Consider the following 23,105-nt stretch of genomic DNA (forward strand, 5'->3'; position numbering starts at 1 on the left):
AGTTGTAGATCTGTACTGATCTGTAATGATAGCATTGTGACCATTGAAATATTAAAACTGGCTATGGATCTGTAAAACAGTTAAAGGATGGGCAAGGAGGAGGCGAGAACCGGCTAGTCAACATAAATCATATTTAATAAAACTCAAAGCACAAACATAAACACACATGACGGACATGTCCGTAATTCTCTCTCTCTCTCAAACAATCGTCACCGGCCGCCTTTATCCCTCGCGCGCCTCATCAGGCCGATTGGGGACCGGGCGCGCGATATTCTGATCGGCCGCGCCCCCCCTCCGCTCCACAGGATCTATGGTGTTGATGTTTTTATATTTACATGTTCAGGGTTCTTTTAAAGTTCTGTGTTATCTGTTCATTTATAAGACCAGTTTGGTATTGAACAGTACTTCAACTTGTTATTAAGAGAACAGCAATAGTGTTTGTAATGTAATTCTATACAGTGATAATACCATATCAAATTTCAGTCGTTTGACTCCTAATTATAATATTTCTAAATATAATTTAGTATGGGTAGATGAGATGGCGACTGAAAGTCTTCATTCAAACATTCATTCAAACTTCTGATTGTTAGTGGGATTTATTTCACGTGGAGGATGGGTGCGATCATGGATCCTATGAATGATCTGTTTGAGAGGTTTGTTTGCATTAACTCAGTATTATCAGTCGAGTATCTGTTAGTAATCTGCAGTGTAGGAAGTGTTCAGATGTGTGTGCTGACATGTTGAGTGTGTCGCAGTTACAATAGCGGAGGTGGCGACCAGGCCTGTTATCTCAATGGACAATATCTGAACAGGCTTCTCTTCATTTTAGAGTTCTTTTCTCATGTTTTTTTCTCGTTAGATGTCTGAAAACCAGCATACGCACGTTCTCATAAGCTCTCCTCCTCTTGATTTCAGTAGAAAGTAATAATTAATATTCTGTGGTGGAATAAGTTTCAAAGATGAAGTCTGGAAAATAAACACAACTCATTCTCTGTTACTCACAACGAGCACTATCCCAGCAGTGTGTGCGAGCTGCTCTTGTTTATTTGAATGGAGGAGCGTTCACTCAGTCTGCAGAACACCCGAGACGCTGGTCACTGCAGCACAGAGGCGCCGGGTCGCCCCTCCAGACGGCACTCAAGTTTCACTCCAAACTGTTGTTGATTACAGGCGAAGCTGTAGACGGGTTTGTCATAAATTGGAAACACATTAGCAGGCCGGGTTAAGAGCGGGATTAGATGCGCTCGCGGTACAGCCGAACTGAAGGCCATTTAAAGGGATTTGTTTGAGCCCCTTAGAGAGGACAGCTAATTATTCACCGGGGCTGCTGGGAGTTCAAAATAACAGGTTTCAGGAGCTCGTATCCCCCTGACACTTGCGGTTAGACCCCTGCGCATTCTCATCAGACGCTGTTAGCCATCACGCACTGGCTATTCATCATTAGGGCACAAGGTGATGTCTTTCTGGAAATGAACACCAGCTATCGTTCTTGTTTCTTCTCATTTGTCCTGACTAATACATTTTCTTGTATTTCATATACAGCTCTGGAAAAATGAAGAGACCACTGCAAAATGATCAGTTTCTCTAGATTTACTATTTATAGGTGTTTGAGTCAAATTAAAATGTTTGTGTTATTATATAAAATACTGACAACATTTCCAAATAAAAATATTTTCATTTAGAGCATTTATTTGCCGAAAATGACAACTGGTCAAAAAAGATGCCGTGTTTTCAGACCTCCAATAATGCATAGATAGAACAAAATTCATGTTCAGAAATCAATATTTGGTGAAATAATCCTGATTTTCAATCACAGCTTTCATGTGTCTTGGCATGCTCTCTGCCAGTCTTTCACATTGCGGTTGGTGGTCTTTATGCCACTCCTGGCTCAAATATTCAATCATCTCGCATTTGTTTGATGGCTTGTGTGCATCCATCTTCCTCTTGATCACATTTCAGTGGTTTTCAATGGCGTTCAGGTCTGGAGATTGGGCTGGCCATGACAGGGTCTTGATCCGGTGGTCCTCCATCCACACCTTTATTGAGCTAACTGGGTGGCATGCTGAAGCACCCCCAGGATTGGTGATGATCTGGGGGTGCTTCAGCATGATTTATTTGTTATTTTGACCAGTTGTCATTTTCTGCAAATAAATGCTCTAAATGCAAATATTTTAATTTGGAATTGGGGAGAAATGTTATCAGTATTTTATATAATAACTAGGGCTGTCGATTTAACGCGTTAATTTAGTGCGATTAATTTGATAAAAAATAACGCGTAAAAACAATTTACGCAATTAATCGCAATGCCCCCGGACTGTAATAAGGAAGATTCCTTCCTGAGAAATGCTTGTAGTACCACCTGTTTACTCCAGAGGGCAGTAAGTGAAACTTTAGCTGTGTGAGCAACACACAGTTTATACAGTGAAGAAAACAACTATCCAGCAGACAGAACAACACAGACATGCATTATGTTCTTGCATTCAAAACACTTGATGAAGCACAAATCCGAACTAAGAGATCTCCAGATGTATTCTAAGTATTAAACTCTATTTAACAAAATTTCAAATGTTATGTTTATGACACACCCGATACACCACACAAGCATGTCTGGCGCAGGTGTAAATTGACAGGCTCTTAAACAAGCCCTCATAATAAATCTCCAACTGATTGACAAATTCACTACCATATACTTGATCAAATATATGGTAGTAAACAATACATTGTATTCTAACGCCACTTTTTATATTGTCTTATTAATGATTAACTGTTCTGCTACAAGAATGTAATGCATATAATTTTTTCATATTTAAAGACAACTATGTATAATTATTTCATTATTATATATTGAATTATTGTTATATGAGGGGCTTTCTCAGCAAATATTTGTATGTGTGATTAATCACGATTAATTAATCGTGACACCGTGTAATTAATTCGATTACAAATTTTAATTGCTTGACAGCACTAACACAAACATTTTAATTTGACTCAAACACCTATAAATAATAAATCCAGAGAAACTGGACATTTTGCAGTGCTCTCTTTATTTTTCCCAGAGCTGTATATATTTATACGGGTGTTTCTTCAACTACAGGCACTTTTATCACTGTGGACCTCTAGAAAGAAAAGTCTCCCAATTTGGGATGCCCAATTCCCACTAATTATTAGGTCCTTGTGGCGCGGTTACTCACCTCAATCCAGGTGGCGGAGGACAAGTCTCAGTTGCGTCCACTTCTGAGACCGTCAATCCGCGCATCTGATCATGTGACTCGTTGTGCATGACACCGCGGAGACTCACAGCATGTGGAGGCTCATGCTACTCTCCACGATCCACACACAACTCACCACACGCCCCATTGAGATTGAGAACCACTAATCATGACCACGAGGAGGTTACCCCATGTGACTCTACCCTCCCTAGCAACCGGGCCAATTTGATTGCTAAGGAGACCTGACTGGAGTCACTCAGCACGCCCTGGATTCAAACACGTGACTCAAGGGGTGATAGTCAGCGCCTTTTACCACTGAGCTGACTGTCTTGTCAGGGCTAATTTCATAGATTACACTTTTATGTATCCTAAATACACACAATTAAATTGTATTTTCACACTTTTTCATAATTTGGCAAAATTACAGTTTCAATGGAAATGATGGCTTGAGATATTTAATCTCAAGCATGCTCTTCACTCACACTTATGTCCACTTGATTAACAAGTACATTAACTTTTGAACAAACTTCATTAGGGGTGAAATTGTTTGGTGAGGTGGAAATGATCCTACAAGTGTAGGACATCCGTAATTATTAAATAATTAATATAAATTATTTTCACATAATAAATATTGAAATATTTGTATTATTATTATTATTATTTCACTGTTTGTTGAGATGATATTAGTTTTAAACATGTAATAGTTTGTATTTTTATCATGTATTTTCATAGTTTAATATTGAAAGAATAAAATCTATACAAAAAACATATTTTAAAAAGTACTGAAGAAATGATTAAAGACATGGTAGAAAGTTTCCATTTCAGTTTTAATGAGACCTTCATATAACAAAAGAAGAAGTTTGTAAAAATCAACCACTGGGACATGAGTTAAATACATATGCATTACTGTATTTTTAGCAAGGGACTTTGTTTTGTTATAGAATATTTCATCGAATGCTTCTCGGCTAGTTTTGTTTCAGAACCCAGATTTTACACGGGTCATCAAGTGGAGACCCAACACAGGGCCAAAATTGTTTATTTTACAAAAGTGTACTTCAAACATGAAACCTATTAATATTACCATGAACTGAAAAAGCCCAACAACATGTTTGTCAACCAGCAAACTGGTAGTTTTCTCAAACCCAACAAACGTCCAAGGGGGGCTGCAAGATGACTGAAACACTTTTAAAATGTAACATTAATCAAACACAAAAATGAAAACTTTCGGATTCAAGAAATGAATCATGATTAATTATTTTAATATATTGACACCTAGTTTTGGTAGGGGATAGGTCCTTCAAAGAATGTATTGGACAACGGGGTGCTTTGGAGTAAAAATAGTTGTGCTAAATTATTAACATGACATAAACTGAATAGGAAAATGGATTAATATTTTATTACTATTAGACGTATTACCAAGTGACACATGTGCTCCAAAATACTCTAGTGTTAAATTCACCGTACAACTATCATAACTGCACAATTATTTAATTATTTGCATTTAGCATTGTTTTTCCCTGCTGTCTGTAACTCATTTTTGGGTCATGACCCACTAGTGTTGAACCACTGGTTAAATCCATCATATCTGTGGAATGAAATGGTGTAATATAAAAGTTGCTCTTCTAATGGATTCACAGGAAGTGTTGATGAAACCTTTTGTCCATTTCTATGATGGAGAGCAGATCGCTCCACTCCTGCTGAACTGAGGGTCACCTGACACTTTATCTGAGGAGAGAGGGCAAGGGTCAGACTCTGATGAGACCGCTGTCCTGCGAGCAAGCACCTCAGAGGTGGGGAGTTTTCTCTGTAGTCAGATCTGATCACACATGCTCCTCACTGGAGCTTTTATGCTAGAGTCAGTGTGACATCAGGTCCATGCAGCGTTTCTTCATCTGAGTGCAGACAGATCGCAGAACAGCATGCACGCAGATGGCTTGACCTGTAGCCTGTGCAGCTGGGCGTATGTCAAAGAGAGTCACGGCTCACTGTACTACTCCATGAACAAAGAGGACATCTGGAAAAATCTCTCAGCATTGATGTTATTTTCCTCCATCCATTTGTTTCTATACATCCTTTGCTGGATGCAGTTCTGTTTGTGTTTGATACTCTCCTCAAATGTAGTAATATATGTTTAGGATGTATTAAAACCCGTAAAATACAAACCTGTATTTTAGTCCTGACACATATCCTACTGTGGTCAAGTTTAACCATTCAACCCTCTTACCAACATTTTTGTAAGAGAAAAAAAAAATCTTTCAATGAATTTGAATGACCAAACCAAATCTTGGTCCCTAGCAAATTAGCTAACTCTTTATGTAGCCTAAATTTGCAATCCTGTTAACCCATTCTGGCACAGTTTTTATTTATTTTTAATTATTATTGTTTATATATTTAAATCATAATTGTTTTTGAAGTATTAAAGGAATAAATCCTGTTTTTTAGTGTTGACTGCTTTCATCAAGCAAAATGTTTTATCATCAGTAGTCAAAAACATTTTCTGATGAGTTGTTTTGCATGTTTTTGCTTCTGGATGGCATATTATGTTCTGGACATCTAAGATATAATATTGGATTATTCACACAAGCAAGTTCACAGACAAGTAAACAATGGCTCATTTTTAGAGTACTTCCAAATGTAAAAGCCAATATAAAGTTTTTAGCTATTTGGGACTTACAGCAGCAGTTATGGGAGCATAAAAGAGACTATTGTATTTGATGACTTACAGAAATCATATTTCCCTTTGTGATTCTTTTGAAAATCTTTCGAACTGTTTATTAGAGCAACACAATTAAATGAATTGGCCATATATGTGCTTTGTAAATATATATATATTTTTTTTTATGGTTATGAAAGGAGATGTCCTGCCCCACTCATTCAGATTTCTTTCTTCGGAGCCGAATGCGTGCTGGGTAAAAGAGCTCACGCAAACCCTTGACTATCACTGGGTGATCTCTCCAACCCCACCATCGCCCTTGGACCACCGCGTAGTGATTATTCCATCGCCAAGTGCCCTCTGGGCCTCGGCACCCACATGTTCAATAAAAGAGCAGTTTCCTCATTCCCTGGGCCAGCGCACTCATGATAGCCAGGCACTGGAAGTCTTTCCAGTCAATCAGGTGATCGCGAGTACCTGCCATTCCCTTGTTCTCCGTCAAGAGACAGCGAGTGAACTGGTAAGTGTGCTGGTCTCTGGGGTCGCCCGCCCCATTCACGGGCCACCGTTGTGGGCTTGTAGAGCAGTATGTCCCCCCTGGGCTGTCTTCCAGGTACGGTAAGTCCAGTCATTCCCTTAGTGTCGCTATCGTGGAGGCTGGAGGCCTGGTTAGCACTCTCCAGCCCCTCGCGGTGGCTCATCAGGACGATTCGACTTGGCTACGCGATCCAGCTCGCCAGACGCCCGCCCAGTTTAAGTGGCATCCTCTCCACTACTATGCAGGGAAAAGGTGCCTCCGTCTTCAGGGCGGAGGTTGCTACCCTTCTGGCGAAGGGAGCAGGAGAGCCCCTCCCCATAGCAGAGTTTCGCAAGGGCTTTTTCAACCCTTATTTTATCATGCCCAAAAGAGGGGGAGGGTCTCGCTCAATCTTGGATCTGCGTGCCTTGAACAAAGCCTTACACAGGCTTCCTTTCAGGATGTTAACGCAGAAGTGCATCCTGGTGTCAGCACGATATCAGGATTGGTTCATAACCATCGACCTGAAGGACGCGTACATCCACATATTGATCATTCCTTGACACAGACCCTTTCTTCGATTTGCCTTCGAGGGACGAGCATACCAGTACAAGGTCCTCCCCTTCGGGCTGTTCCTGTCCCCTCGCGTCTTTACCAAGGTCACAGAGGCTGCCCTGGCCCCAGGGGCAGGGCACACTCCAGCACCCATGGCCAGATCTCTGGAATCTCCACATCTGGCTCCTGGATGGGACGTCGAAGACTTAGCGGGTCTTCTGCCAGCGGTAGTAAACATGACCATTCCCCCTCTATGAGGCGGCTGTATGCCTTGAAGTGGCGTCTCTTCGTGAACTGATGTGCCGTCGAGTCTGTGCTGTCTTTCCTTCAGGAAGGGCTAGAGAGACGGCTGTGTCCCTCTACCCTGAAAGTGTACGTGGCTGCCATAGCAGCATACCACAATATACTGGATGGTAGACCCTCGCGAAAGCGTGACCTGATAAACAGGTTCCTCTAGGGCGCAAGGATGTTGAATCCTCCTAGTTCATGGCTTATTCCCTTTTGTTATCTCTCTGTGGTCCTACCTGCCCCTGGAGTAGGCCAAGCTCAGTTCTTTGTCCCTGAAGATGGCCCTGAGAGTGTAGGACCTGCAGGCACTCTCCGTCACCAGCGAATGCCTGGAGTTCGGGCTGGCACACTCTCACTTGATCTTGAGACACCAGCCTGGTTACGTGCCAAAGTTCCCACCACTCCCTTTCGGGACCAGGTGGTGACCCTGCACATGTTCCCTTCAGAGGAGGAAGACCAGGCCTTGTCGTTGCGGTGTCCAGTTCGCGCCCTGCACATCTCTTTGTCTGTTTTGGAGGGCAGCAGTTTGAAGGGGTATGCTGTCTCCCAGCAGAGGCTGGCCCATTGGATTGTGGATGCCATTTTCCTCGCATACCAATCGCAGGACTTGCCGTGCCCCTTCGGAATCTGGGCGCACTCCACTAGAGGTGTTGCATCCTCCTGGGCACTGGCAAGGGGGGCCTCTCTAGCAGACATATGCAGAGCTGCGGGTTGGGCTTCACCCAGTATCTTCGCAAGGTTTTAAAACCTATGCATAGAGCCGGTTTAGACCCGAGTGTTATGCGGTAACAGCAGGTAGGCCGGGCAGCCGGGTTGGGTGTACCTTTCCCCTTTTTCAAAGGAGATAATGTGCATCTTTTGTCCACAACAGTTCCCCGTATCCGGTCACCTCATTATTTTTAAGCACTGTTTGGTGACTAACTCAGTGGTATGCCCCTTTTAAGGTGAGCCTGTGTGCTTGGGCTCAATGCTCCATATGTGGTATTCTCCACACATTAACTTCCCGGTAGGATGTGGTCTCCATAGTGCCCTCCCTCCGTGAGAGGAAGAGCAACTCCCAGCGCTATTCTATATTCTATTGGTTAACAGCAAATCGGGGCTCTGCCGGTAGCCTCCTTGGGTAAGTGCCTCTCCCATTAACGGGACTAGGGAGACGCCTTACCTAACTCACTGGAAGGTCATGACGTGGTTGAGCACTCGCTGCGAGGCATGCAGCAGCTTGCCCATGTCCACTGTTCCGTACCTCGTGACACGGTTCAGCGCCTGCAGTGTTTCCTTTATAAATCCCTAGTTTCACTACATCTGCACAACATCGAGTGAGTGACAGACAGGGAACGTCTTGGTTACGGATGTAACCTCTGTTCCCTGATGGAGGGAATGAGACGTTGTTTCCCTCCTGCTGCTGTGCTGAACCAGCCGCTGACATGGCCGGGACTCTCTATCGTCTCCTCAGCACAAATCTGAATGAGTGGTGCACACCATCTCCTTTTATACCCGTATTTCCGGTGGCGGAGAGTGGCATGTAAATTCCACTCGCCAATTCTCATTGGCCTTTTCTATTTAAATGAAAGGTGATTGGGGCTCTCAAGATCGAACCTCTAGTGTCATTACATCGACACGTCTTGTTCACTCCATCAGGGAATAGAGGTTACGTCACTAACCAAGACATTTTAATCATAAACTTTTTTCACTATATAGTGCCCTCTTTTGGAGTTTAAGGGGCTTATTTTGAATTTAATGTAATGTGTATTGCTACAAAATAACAATCACACACATCAGGATTTTAAAATGTATTTACACATGTCCCAAATTTTAGTACAGAAGTTTAAAGGTGCTGTATGTAAGTTTCAGAAACCCTTGTTATTAATGACACCTGTGGCCGTTAAGTGAACTGCAGCAGCTGCCTGTTGTTTGCGCTCGTGCACACTCCATAGGGATGTGAACAAAACAATGATGTAATGTACAAAGGTACTGAACGTGATTCACCGGCATTATGCTGACAGATGAGGTAGCATAATTAAAATGACACAGTAATTATTGTTATACTACAAACTTTGAGACTGTATATTATATTTGACCCTCCAGTGCTGGAATAGGGCTAAAACAAAGTGTGAATATACGTCTGAATATGTGAGACTGTAGTTTGAAGTGATCACTTTTCTTTTCATGATACACTGACTGTATTTATACGATAGCCTATGTCGGCGTTAGCTAGTTAGCCATCTTTATCAATAGCTGTTAGCTAAATTTGGTGGATGATGAAACTAGCGGTTTATATAATAGACTGTACATTAGAAATATGTTTACACAATTCATTATTGATGTGATTCCATCACAACTGTCATTTTGATATATTAATGCACTATTGTTTTATAATAATAGAATGTATATATTTTCTCTATTACCAATTTATGTTACAGTAATTAATGGAGCTTTTTGCATTATGTTGAACATTGTCTAGCATTCATTTCATGTGTTATTGTAGTTTACCTTGCTGAATAATTACAGATTAACATTGATTGTGACAGTTACTGAGCAGGTAAGATCAAGTTAGCTAAAATGACACAGATCAATCCTTATGGCACTCTATTTCACATGATTTGCAGTTATGTAAGTTTACCTGTCCAATAAGAAGAACGCCAGTTCAGGGTCAGTTTTGATCCCCAAAATCAAACAAAGTTCTCTCCAGGAATCAAATGCCCTGCCGATGTTTTCACTCGACCGCGATCACATTCCCTCTTAGCCAAATGGGATTTATTGTGTAAATTAATTCTTAGTGAATTCCTCCTATAATATTTAGTTTGAACAAACATTGACCATTTGTTAAAAAAGAGTAGGGCCTATATTGTACCATATTGGTGGAAAGTCCCATATATGGACAAATCTACCTGCATTTTACTTTTTTATTGCCGTCTGCCCATCTCCCTATAGGATAAAGATCCTCTCCACATTGTCATTGAGGAGGAAGTGAAGTGGCTAAATCTGGAAGTGTCATCTCTCCTCAGTCATTATCACAGACAGGTCAGGTGTTTATTGGGTCGCACCTCACCGATAGCCCGACCATCATTTATCCATAAGCACAGGATAATGAGCGCAGAGCAGATTTATGCAGTTGTGGCCATACTCTTTACCCTCACGCATTAATGATCTTATCAAAATGTGTTGCGGGTTCGAGTGGCTTTTAGCCACCCCTGATCGGACTAAATTAGACACAAGCTGTAACGGCCCACTGCTCCTCTCGTCCACAGAGTCACGGATGTGTCGAGGTTTTTAGATATAACACTTTAATCCTGCTTTAATTTCCACACTCACATCAATAGCCCTGTTAATGGAAGTATTTCACTTCCTCGGACCAGACGACCAGATTGAATACTCATCAACGGCGGCAGAACAGAGGAGTTAAAATCATCAAGTAGCGTATAGACCTGAATTGCTTCCTCCAATTGGTGTTTGTTGTCACAACAGCTCTTCATTAATTATGCTGCATTTTAATCAGATCAGAATCTGCTTTATTGACAAGTCTGTTTACACACACAAGGAATTTTTCATGGTGACAGAATCTTCCAGTGCAAATGCAACCGTATATACATACATACAAACATATAAATTGAAACATATATACATATAGTGACATAAAAATAAAAAATAAGATATAATAGATGAAAAAAAGAGAAATATACAATAGAGCAATAATGTTGTTCAAATATTTTATATACAGTTATGTGCAGGTGATGTTATGTATTGAAGAAGTGCTAGGATATGTTAAAGAATATAAATTAAATATGGATATAAGTAGGAATGGACGGATTGAATATTGCACAAGGTTGCATTGACAAAAGGAAAGTATTTGTGGGTAGTTTTAACTGTTGATGGGGTGGATGGCCTGAGGGGAAAAAACTGTTCTTGTGCCTGGCTGTTCTGGTGCTCAGTGCTCTGTAGTGCCGGCCAAAAAGTTCAACGTTTGACAGTTCAAAAAGGAAGTGTGCTGGGTGAATGGGGTCAAGAGTGAATTTACCAGCCCTTTTCGTCACTCTGGATGTGTACAGTTCTAGCTGGGTGGGTATGGGAGTGCCAATAATCCTCTCAGCAGTCCAAACTGTCCTTTGAAGTCTTCTGATGTCTGATTTCATAGCTGCACCAAACCAGACAGTTAGAGTAGTGCAAAGGACAGACTCAATGACTGCTGAGTAGAACTGTATCAACAGCGCCTTTTGGTAGCTTGAATTTCCTTAGCTGATGAAGTTATAGCCTCTGCTGGGCCTTTTTCACAATTTAGCTTTTTGTGATTTAATGACTCAATATAACTTACGGAATCAAATGTTTTCATCATTGTAAAAGCTTTGAACAGCCCCAACGATGTGAAAAAGTCCAGCACGTATGTTCAACTTGTGATATTTAATGAGTAGGACACTGTTTATTTATTGTGGACTGTGTTGTGTCCATTCAAGGCCATGTCTCTCGCACCCTTTAACATCCTGTTTGTGTGAAGTTTTATTTTATTATTGTGGCCATGTTCCTGAATGCACGCCCACGGGCAGGTCCGGTAAAGTATGCTAGACGCGGGTTCTATGCTGATATCACCTCGCTCACAGCCTTGAGCTCCCCGCCCCCTGCAACCTGGTTCAAGCCCTATAAATAAACACCAATTAATCACCAGGCGTGAAGCAGCCCTGACCTGAGCTGTGACAGCGCCATCCTGCCTTCCTGCATCTTGCTCTTTTCTTCACATATTCTCAGCAGTGAGGCGTGGAGTGCTGCAGACCTGAAAGTACTGGAAACGGACAGATAAATCGAGAAGTCAAACAAACTTCAAGAAACTACATAAACATTTCTTCTCAACCATTTTTATAATAATTGAGGTTTATGTGGTAGTGTTTTATAAGCACATACTGTACGCTGTTAAGTGAAAATGACATTAACTCTTAAAGGAATAGTTTACCCATGAATGAAAATTAAGTGAATATCATTTATTCATCCATGTGTCATTTCAAGTCTTATCGCTTTCTTCATTGGAACTCAAAATGAGATGTTAGGGAGAAGGTTTATGCTGGATTTTTCCAAACAATGAACATGAATGTTGATTTATGCCACCAATATTTGAAAGGACCAAAAAAAAAAGGAAACAAATAAAAACACCAAAAATGAATCATTTAAGTATTTCAGACAGAGATCCTAGGAGTCTTTAGAAAACATGGAAATATAAGGGGATTTTAAAATTGTTTTCCAAAATTAATGGGAATTTCTACAGTGAATAAATCCAGTATATTATCTAATCAGCGAATCATGTGGCATTAGTGCAGTGCATAAAATGATGCAGATACAGGTGTGTGTGTGTGTGTGTGTGTGTGTGTGTGTGTGTGTGTGTGTGTGTGTGTGTGTGTGTGTGTGTGTGTGTGTGTGTGTGTGCGTGCGTGCGTGTGGTTGTAGTCAGAAGTTTACATACACTTAGGTGGAAGTCATTTTTAACCACTCCACAGATTTAATATTAGCGAACTATAGTTTTGACAAGTTGTTTAGTACATCTACTTTGTGCATGACACGAGTCATTTTCCAACAGTTGTTTACAGACAGATCGTTTCACTTTTAATTGACTATATCACAATTCCAGTGGGTCAGAACTTTACAAACACTAAGTTAACTGTGCCTTTAAGCAGCTTGGAAAATTCCAGAAAATTATGTCAATCCATTAGCCAATTAGCTTCTGATAGAAGGTGTACTGAATTGGAGGTGTGCCTGTGGATGTATTTGAAGGCCTACCTGCAAACTCAGTGCCTCTTTGCTTGACATCATGGGAAACTCAAAAGAAATCAGTCAAGACTTCAGAAAAACAATTATGGACCTCCACAAGTCTGGTTCATCCTTGGGAGCAATTTCCAAACACCTGAAGGTACCACGTTCATCTGAACAAACAATTGTACACAAGTATAAACACCATGTGACCACACAGCCATCACACCGCTCAGGAAGGAGACGCATTCTGTCTCCTAGAGATGAACGTAGTTTAGTGCAAAAGTGCAAATCAATCCCAGAACACCAGCAAAGAATCTTGTGAAGATGCTGGAGGAAACGGGTAGACAAGTATCTATATCCACAGGAAAACGAGTCTGATAACAACATAACCTGGAATGCTGCTCAGCAAGGAAAAAGCCACTGCTCCAAAACCACCATAAAAAGCCAGATTACAGTTTGCAAGTGCGCATGGGGACAAAGATCTTACTTTTTGGAGAAATGTCCTCTGGTCTCATGAAACAAAAATGTAACTGTTTGGCCATAATGACCATTGTTATGTTTGGAGGAAAAAGGGTGAGACTTGCAAGCTGAAGAACACCATCCCAACCGTGAAGCATGGGGGGTGCAGCATCATGTTGTGGGGGTACGTTGCTGCAGGAGGGACTGGTGCACTTCACAAAATAGATGACATCATGAGAAAGGAAAATGATGTGGATATATTGAAGCAACATCTCAAGACATCAGACAGGAAGTTAAAGATCGGTCACAAATGGGTCTTCCAAATGGACAATGACCCCAAGCATACCTCCAAAGTTGTGAAAAAATGGCTTAAGGACAACAAAGTCAAGATATTGGAGTGGCCATCACAAAGTCCTGATCCCGATAGATGATTTGTGGGCAGAACTGAAAACGTGTGTGTGACCAAGGAGGCCTACAAACCTGACTCAGTTACACCAGTTCTGTCTGGAGGAATGGGACAAAATTCCAGCAACTTATTGTGAGAAGATTGTGGAAGGATCCCCAAAACATTTGACCCAAGTTAATCAATTTAAAGTCAATGCTACCAAATACTAACAAAGTGTATGTCAACTTCTGACCCACTGGGAATGTGATGAAATAAATAAAAGCTGAAATAAATCATTCTCTCTACTATTATTCTGACATTTCACATTCTTAAAATAAAGTAGTGATCCTAACTGACCTAAGACAGGGAATGTTTCTACCATTAAATATCAGGAATTCTCCAGCTGATTTACTTTTCACACATGAGCACAGCATATATAGATTTCATAACACTCCCGGTCTGTTGAAGATAGCTTTCTTCTGGAAGCTGCCAAGATCTGCAGCGGCGAGCAGAGATGACACCACAGAGGGCTTTAATTAATTAGTTTTTCAATTATGCCGAGATTATGAGTGTGCATTGATGGGGAGGAGGCCACTCAGATGGCAGCTTAGTCGCGCAGCACCTCCTCTCTGCTTTTTGTTCATAAGTGCTGTGCTGTCATTAAGACACCGTTTTAACCAGCATGACACCTGCTTGAAAATCAAATGCGGCTGCTCGTTACAGTTAATGGCGGTGTGTCTGCCAGAGACACTCTCAGCGGCATCCCACTCTCTCAGCCCGCCAAACCGACTCGCTCCAAATTAGCTACATTTCACAAACAATTTCACTGACTTGTTACGCAGTTAGATGTTTATTGGAAGATCACTGCTATCACCCCCTAGCGATACTTGTGCAAGCTTTAGTTGGCAGAGCAGTGGCCCACATAATAGACCTCAATTATAATTGGAGCCCTGTGTCCATTTGTAATTTTGTTTATGGAACCTTTGCATTGAATTATACTGCTCATTTTGCTTTTGTGTCTAGAATGAAAGCTGTTTGGATTTCCTCAGGATTTACAAATGTGTCTACTTAACCTGAGACCCTATAAGATTATCCTCCACCTCTTCACCACCACAAGTGAAAACTTGTTATTTTCTCCAAAAGCTTGTTTCAGGATCTGCGTTCTATGAGCTTCAGTTCTAATTGTGTTTCCACCTACTGTACATGTCCTCCATTTTGAAAGTCCTTGATGAAACTGTTTCCAAATGTTTTTTTGGAATTGTCCTTAGTGGCCATTGATAACCCAAGGAAATCATGGCACTGCTTTATCTATTGATGTTCAGTTTGAACCTTTCCAGAATGTTCTCTGTGTCCCTCCCCGCTCCGCCGCTTCTACAGTGTCCAAAATGATCATGAAGAACATGACAATGCTATAAAGATAAAAGCTACCTTCAGCTTTCTCATGTTATATAATGTAAATGTTTGGATTATATGTCCATAACATTTATATAAAAAGAATGGCAATCTGTGCCGTGGATTTGTGTAGGGTGCAGAGATGAAAGATTCTAGCTTTGTCAGTTGGTTCTTCAGATTGACTGTGGTTTGTCTGTTTGCGTTCTCTTCAGAGCTATTGGATTTAGCTCATTCACTTTGTCTGAATACTGGACTAAATCAGTGTGTGAAAGAGAAAGCAGGAATTCACTTTGTTTACCCCAAAGGCGCAACAGAGGTGCACAGGGTGCAGCTCAATTACAGTTCAACTTCCCCAACACACCCAACATGATTTAAATGGTGATGATAAGGACAAATGTCATTGATGATGATGATGATGTAATGATGAGTACACAATGGTAATAATGAGGATGATAGTAATTAGGGATGCTCTGATCAGGATTTTTACAGCCATCACCGATCTTCTTGTCACCTGATCGGCCAATACAGATACCAATCTGTTCTCAGGATCTCTGTCATATCTTGCTATATGTAAGCTTTCTGCACTCACTATTCATTTAATTGAAATGAATTTACCTCTTCCCAGTAATATCACTTTAAAAATGTTTAAAAGGCTTACTAAAAAAGCTTTTTTTAATAAGACTTTAAAACAAGTTCAGGCTTACAAAATATTAAAATAGACTGCCCTATAAAAAAATGTAGCTTATTGTCAAACTGAATACAATCTGATAACCCAGAGGTGCAATTAAACTTAATGTGATATTTTTGGTTATTGATTCACTGATATAATTATTATTATTCCTTATTTCGTTTTATTTTTGCATTATATTTAATACTTATCATTTTTATAATTTATATTTAATATGAATTATACTATGATATCTTAATATTGTATAAATAATTGTTATATTTATAAATTCTCTTAAATTGGATGATTGTATTAATAGTTTTTTTGTATTATTTAATTTTTTTGACTTGTTGCTGCTTGAACATTAATGTGGGAGCACGCTCTCTCTTGAGGGCAAGCGAGGAAAGAAAAGCAGAGAGAAAGCACATGTTGCTGGACTCTATGGGTTCTGCTATTGTTAATGCCATTTAATCAGGAGATTTTTAATAAAGATGTTTTAATTACAGCACATCTTGTAACTTGCATTATTACTGAGATGCCTATACCGGAGACTGAGAAGCTGATGCCATAAATGGTAATAAGGAACATTTCACAGCTCGCGCTCTTTTCCCTTTGCCTGTTGTGTGTGAAACGCCATATTACCAGTACAGTAAACAAACTTTTAATATTCGCCATACCCACTGCATCGTTCTAAACTGCTGAATTAAGTTTGTTGTCTTATAGCACTATGCCAGCATTCCCCACACTCTGTGCTGCCATAACAGTGCTGCTCAAGCATTAAAGGAGCTGCACTTCTTTTGTGACATGAGTGGTCAGTTTATGCGATTGGCCAAATTACCAATCACAATCCAGTTATAGGATGTGAATATCAGCCGATACTGATCAATGGCCTATTTATCAAAGCATCCCTAATGGTAATGATGAGGATATGGTAATGATGAGTATGATGTTAATGATGAGAATGGTGGCAGTGATGAGGATAGTAGTAATGAAGAGGGAGGTAATGAGGAGGGTGGTGGTAATGATGAGGATGGATGTAATGATGAAGATGGTAGTAATGATTAAGGGGAGGTAATGTGAGGGTGGAGGTTTTGATGAGGATTGTGGTAATGATGAGAATGATGACAATGTAGATTATGATGTGGAAAATGAGGATGGTGTAATGATGTGAATGGTAGTAATGATGAGGATGGATGTAGTGATGAAGATGGTAATAACGATTAAGGGGGAGGTAATGTGAGGATGAAGGTAATGATGAGGATAGAGGTATTGATGAGGATTGTGGTAATGATGACAGTGTAGGTTATGATGAAGATAATGAGGATGGTGTAATGATGAGAATGGTGGTAATAATGAGGATGGATGTAATGGTGAGCATGTGGTAATGATGAGGATGATGGTAATGATGTGAATGGTGGCAATGATGAAGACGGAGGTAATGAGGAGGTTGGTTGTATTGAGGAGGATGGTGGTAATGATGTGGAAGGTGTTAATGATTTAGTTAGTCATGAATACAGTCACAGTTTGAAAGTTGTCTGGGCACTGCTGTAGTATTTTACTGATGGTGTCATTGAACACAGCTGAGGTTATGTAACCTTTTTCCTGAAGCTCTGTGTAGCCCATAGAGCAACTTCCTGTCTGTTAGAACTGTCACCCAAACCTTCATTTATTTCTTTGGATGGACAAGTAGATAGGATGACGATCCAGGATGATGATGAGCCTGCATACAGAAGGGAGGTTGAACAGCTGGCTGTCTGGTACAATCAAAACAACCTGGAGCTGAACACACTCAAAATGGTGGAGGTGATTGGGGAGTTTTGATAGGAACACCCAACACTGACCCCCCTCACCATTCTAAACAGCACTGTGGCAGCAGTGGAGTCATTCATGTTCCTGGGCACTACCATCTCACAGGACCTGAAGAGGGAGACACACATTGACTCCATTGTGAAAAAAGCCCATCAGAGGTTGTATTTCCTTCGTCAGCTGAGGAAGTTTATCCTGCTACAGGCGCTGTTGATACAGTTCTACTCATCAGTCATTGAGTCTGTCCTCTGCATTTCAATAACTGTCTGGTTTGGTGCAGCTATGAAATGAGACATCAGAAGACTACAAAGGACAGTTCGGACTGCTGAGAGGATTATTGGTTGCCCCAATTCCCCATTGAGCAATAATTATGTGCAGTACCCAGTTTAGTCTTTTGCCATTACATTCCATTGCACAGTATATAACAGATTTGTATTTGTACAATATATATATTGTATATATGATTGGTTGTTTCTTTTCTTCTTATTGTGTGGTTCTTTTTAGATTATTATTTATTTATTTATTTTTTAACTATCTCTTTCTTGTTTTATTGTTTGTGCACTAGAAGCTTCTGTCACCAAGACTAATGTCTTGTATGTGTAAGCATTCTTCATATTAAAGCTTATTCTGATTCTGATAGGACCGTCTCTGGTCTGGAAAAATAATACATAATTAATACATGAAGTTTACAGTTTAAAGAACTGATCTGATTTGAGCTCAGCATAAATGTTGAACTTCAGAGTGAATGAAGACATTGGTAGAGTCTTGCACCAGACCTGCAAAGACTTGTCAAAGATCCTGTGCATTCTGAATGTATTAGGGATTTTACACCGTAGAGAAAACTCGGATAGAGCATTTGATGGATAGAAATGTGTTTTGTGGGTGTGGAAAGAGCGGGGTCAGTTTGAAATCAAGCAGGAATTCAGCAATTATGATTTTCAAAAGCACAATGGACCCTCTGAATTTCTCATTGGTCAACATATTGTATTGAAATAGAAGTTAACATTTTCTCAGATTTTGCATGTTGGAGCGTTACAGTACTGTTGCAAACCATTGCACCTATGTCATTGTGACACATCGTCCCAACTTAAATCAATGAATTTGCTATTTTACCTGATGCAGCATAACCTTATAGATGCATGAAGTGACATGTTAAACAGAAATGCTGCTATGGAAAGCTTTGGTCAGAGACAGCAGGTCTAAATACTGACATCTAAACAGAGTTTCACAGAGCTAGCTGTTATTTATAGAGTTAAAGAAGTGCAACTTGAGCCAAAGCAAAGTATGTGTCTAAGTGTATTTGAGACAGCTGGACCGAACTGCAACAGCACTGACAGATGAACGATTAGCAGAACTGCTGGACTTCATCACAGAGATCCAGTCACTGTAGAACACTGAACTATCTCACGTATGTGTCAGCTTACATGAGGAACCATCTTGAATACACACTCTTGTTGCCATCTTGCGCTCACGTTTCCTACAGAGTGGATGAATCATTGTTTAGCTTTATCCTGGAGTGTTATTCTACGCAAATGTTTCCACTTACACTGCGCTATATAATAATGTAGTTTAGCGCTGGCAGTGGATTCACACTGGCCACATTCACTCTGCTGGTAAGTATATGTGCCATTCCTAAAACATTAAGGTATCTCAGTGTTACGTCAGGTAACTGAACCATACATCAGGAACTTGTTGACGTGGTGACATTATTCCAGAGAGCACAGAATTGTTTATACGTCTCCAGTTGCAGTATTACTTTATTCTACTCTAGATCTAACAACAATTGAGTTGTGGTTGGAATCCATGTTTCTACAGTCGCAAGACATCAAAACATTGCAATGATGATCTCTTTCAACTGTCTTGGGTTCGGGAATGACTCCTGTATGTGTCTGTCACTTTTTTGTTTGCAGGTTTGGTCCAGGTTTGGTCATCTACTGGTACGGCTTTATAGCAGAACTGGACTGCCAGCGTGACCGAGGCATCCTGCTGAAAGAGTGCTTCCCTTCAGACATCATAACCCTATGTCATGGGGCGGGACAGAGCTGAAGCCACTCGTGGGTGATGGTGCAGCTCAGGAGAGGCGTGACGGGGGTGTTTGTTGGTATGGATGTGAATCCAGAAGCAATTTAGCTTTCCTGCAGAGCTAGACTCCTAGCAAATATGTGCTCTGAACTCCATCTGAACTCCTGCAGGCCAGGGTCACCATCATACCCTTGTGCAAAAACGGTCAAATCCTGCCGGAGCTCGAACAGAGGAGAGGGCGGGTAACAGTCCTGTTGTACGTCACTCCACCCTGTAATCTGTGCCAGGGCAACAGCGAGTCAATCTTATCTGCTCTGATACGCCAGGGCGTCTCTGATGACTGTTTGCTAATATTTCTCACCCTTTCATGTTTGCTCAAAAGGATCAATATATGTTTGTTACTCATTCACCTACTTGTTTTTGGTTTGTTTTCAAGTTGTCTTGGATATGAGAAATGTAATAAAGTTGCTTGAGAAAATTGCTTGAACTTTGTATGTGCAGTCCAGACTGACATTCTCCAAAACTTCCTCTTCCTCTTGAGTCTCGTTGGAGCCTGTTGTGTTTGAGAGCTGTGGAGAGATAGTGTAGAGATCAAGAGCCACCAGTCTGTTGTTTTAATCAGGTCCAGACCTGCAGTGACCCGTTGGTCTCTCTGGGCGAACTGCAGCAGAGCTTTACCCGTCCCTGACCCCTCGCTCCTCGCCCGGCCACTTTAAACACGGAGTTCTGCTGCTAAATCACAGTGAAGTGCTGCATGATTTGTTACCATTAAACCTCTAACCCTAAAAACAGACCTCAATTCAGACAAGAGGATCTGGGGTCAGCAAGGGGGGTCACCGGGCGGCCAAGGTTTTTCTCTCCTTACCCCCTTACAGCTCCACAAACGTTCCCCACTTTAACACACGTGGAACACTTACACGTCAGTTTATACTCCTGCATACAAACACAGCATGAGGGCAGAAAGTAATAAAAACACCGTGAACAGTCGAGTCAGTTCCTCTTGGGTCTCGAGTCTTCCTGTCTTTTGCAATCTGTCATGCTTTTGCACATAAAAGTGTTCGAGACACTATAAATTAATTTCTGCTCTCCTCACTTCAAACATGGGTGTAGTAGTATTTCTATGATACGCTGCGATATTTCTATCAAATCTGTGTTGTTTACTCACGTTGTGTGGCTCTACTTTTAGAGACATCATTCTTATTGAACACTGGCACACTTCAGACAGGACGAGCTCTCTCGTTGGCCGTCTGCTCTCATTAATGTGTGTGTCGTTAAACCATACTGACGCAGACGTTCAGCCAGACACTTTTAATTAGGGTTTGACACAACTTTATGCTTTAGTCCTGTCGTTATTCAATTATAAGGGTAATTTGTGGTCAAACTCCAATGCAGATATTGTGTAGTTTACACGCTATAGTTATTATTATGTGTGCAGCTTTTATGAGCTCATATTAATTGAGGGATTGTTGGTACTTAAATCCATTAGTCTCATGCTGGACCATTTTAGTGCAGACAAAAACATGTAAATACAAGCACCTAAAATACAGTTTATCCTCAAATCTTGATGTTGATTTGAAGAAAAGTCAATTGACACATGCATGAAGTTCCTTTTTTCCCCTTTAGGTTTGGCTTCATGGACATGTTCATTATCAAGAGAAGCATTACTGTAGTAAAGATTGACATGTTGAGAGTGATGTTCTTCAGACAGGAAGTGTATGTGCTGATGAGCAGCTGTTCCTCCTCCACCATTAACATATCCGTCTCTCATCAGAGTGGCAGGTGTGTTATTATATGTGGCTGGACGGTTCGTTCTGCTTCAAACACACTCTCAGATTCTCTACTGACTATTAACTGTGACTGCTGATGATCATCGTGCTAAAGCTGCAGAGATTTGACCAGTGGTCAAAATCAACAGTAACTCTGAGCGATCGACACGTTCAACAAAAAGGGAACAAAACATGTACAGTGCAATTGTTTTAATAAACATTCAGTGTAAAGAGCTGCTTACACTTCAGAAAATGCTCTTTGTCCACCACAATAAACATACAAATGTATGAAATGTGGCAATACTTTACAATAAGACTCATGAATAATTGTATTTTATTAACTAACATTAACAAAGATTAATAAATGTTGTAAAAATATATATTGTTAATTGTTAGTTCATGATATCTAATGCATTAACTAATGTTAACCACTGGAACCTTTCAAGTGTTACCAAATATATGAATGAAATCCTGAGATACATGTTCACCAGTACCGACAAATGGGTTGTAATTAACAGAGTTGTGTGTGTGTGTGTGTGTGTGTGTTTATGTGTAAGTGTCTGTCTGTGTGTATAAGTGTGTGAGTGAGTGTCTGTGTGCATGTATATGTGTGTGTGTGTGAGTATGAGTGCGTGTATATGTGTGTGTGAGACTGTCTGAGTGTGTGTATATGTGTGTGTGTGTGAGTATGAGTGCGTGTATATGTGTGTGTGCGTGTATACATGTGTGTGTAAGCGCGTGTGTTTGCATGTATATGTGAGTGTGTGTCAGTGTCTGTGTATGTGAGTGTGTGTGAGAGCAAGCGTGTGTGTGTGTTTTTGCACACACACACACAGACTCACACACACTCAGAATGGCTGTCCGGCAGGTGTGTTTCAGGGATCACACTTTTTACATATTTTCACATGTGCATTGAAGGAGTTTTAATGGATTTCAGTGTAAAGAGCAACTTCTGGAAAACACTGTAAACGGCTGTATGGATGGAGAGCATTTAAAATAAGAATTTATCTGGATTAATGTGGACGGGGTTTTACTCCATTGGCAAATAGTTGTTTGTTCTCACAATCATAAACGTGAATACATTTAGTTTGATCAACATAAAATATCTTCATTTAGTTTTTCAAGTTCATTTATCTTGTTTTAAGAATATTTACTGGAAAATAAGATCAAGATACTCAATAAGAAAATGATTTCTGCTGGAGCTACACTGGCACAGATTAAAACACATTTATTTCACATTTATAATAATAGTGAAGTCATCATGGAATGACATAAATAAAAATATGGGAATTATGTCGTGACTAAACAAAATCCCAAATAAATGAAAACTGTGTAATATTTGATGATCTTGGTGTAGATTTTGCAGACATGAACTTCTTGAGGTTTCACCCTGAGATGATTTTAAACAGTATTGAAGGAGTTCCCATCTGTGTTGGGCACTTATTATGGGCTGCTTTTCTTTATTATTTCATCAGAGTCATCCATTTCAAAAACTGTTTTTTAATTATATTTTACTTTTATAATGAAATAAATGAATATGGTGGCACAATTCAATTTTTATCTACAAAACTAATTTTAATCATTTAATCATTTAATCATTTAATCATACACCTTCACATCAAAAGATCTTTAAGATCATGAGAAACATTTCAGTCA

At 40.4% G+C, this 23,105-nt stretch overlaps 1 protein-coding gene across 1 annotated transcript in view; it reads left to right on the forward strand.

The window, feature by feature from the left end:
* The window catches only part of cdin1 (CDAN1 interacting nuclease 1), a 103,683-nt gene extending 83,537 nt beyond the window's left edge, over positions 1-20,146 (forward strand). Inside the window, exon 12 of the mRNA XM_052145723.1 lies at positions 19,572-20,146. Within this exon, the coding sequence (XP_052001683.1) occupies positions 19,572-19,707 (136 nt within the window). The 3' untranslated portion in view covers positions 19,708-20,146. The remainder of the gene's footprint in view (positions 1-19,571) is intronic.
* The last annotated feature ends 2,959 nt before the right edge of the window (positions 20,147-23,105 follow it).

Source organism: Xyrauchen texanus, chromosome 16 (assembly GCF_025860055.1).
Source record: "Xyrauchen texanus isolate HMW12.3.18 chromosome 16, RBS_HiC_50CHRs, whole genome shotgun sequence".
NCBI lineage: Eukaryota > Metazoa > Chordata > Actinopteri > Cypriniformes > Catostomidae > Xyrauchen > Xyrauchen texanus.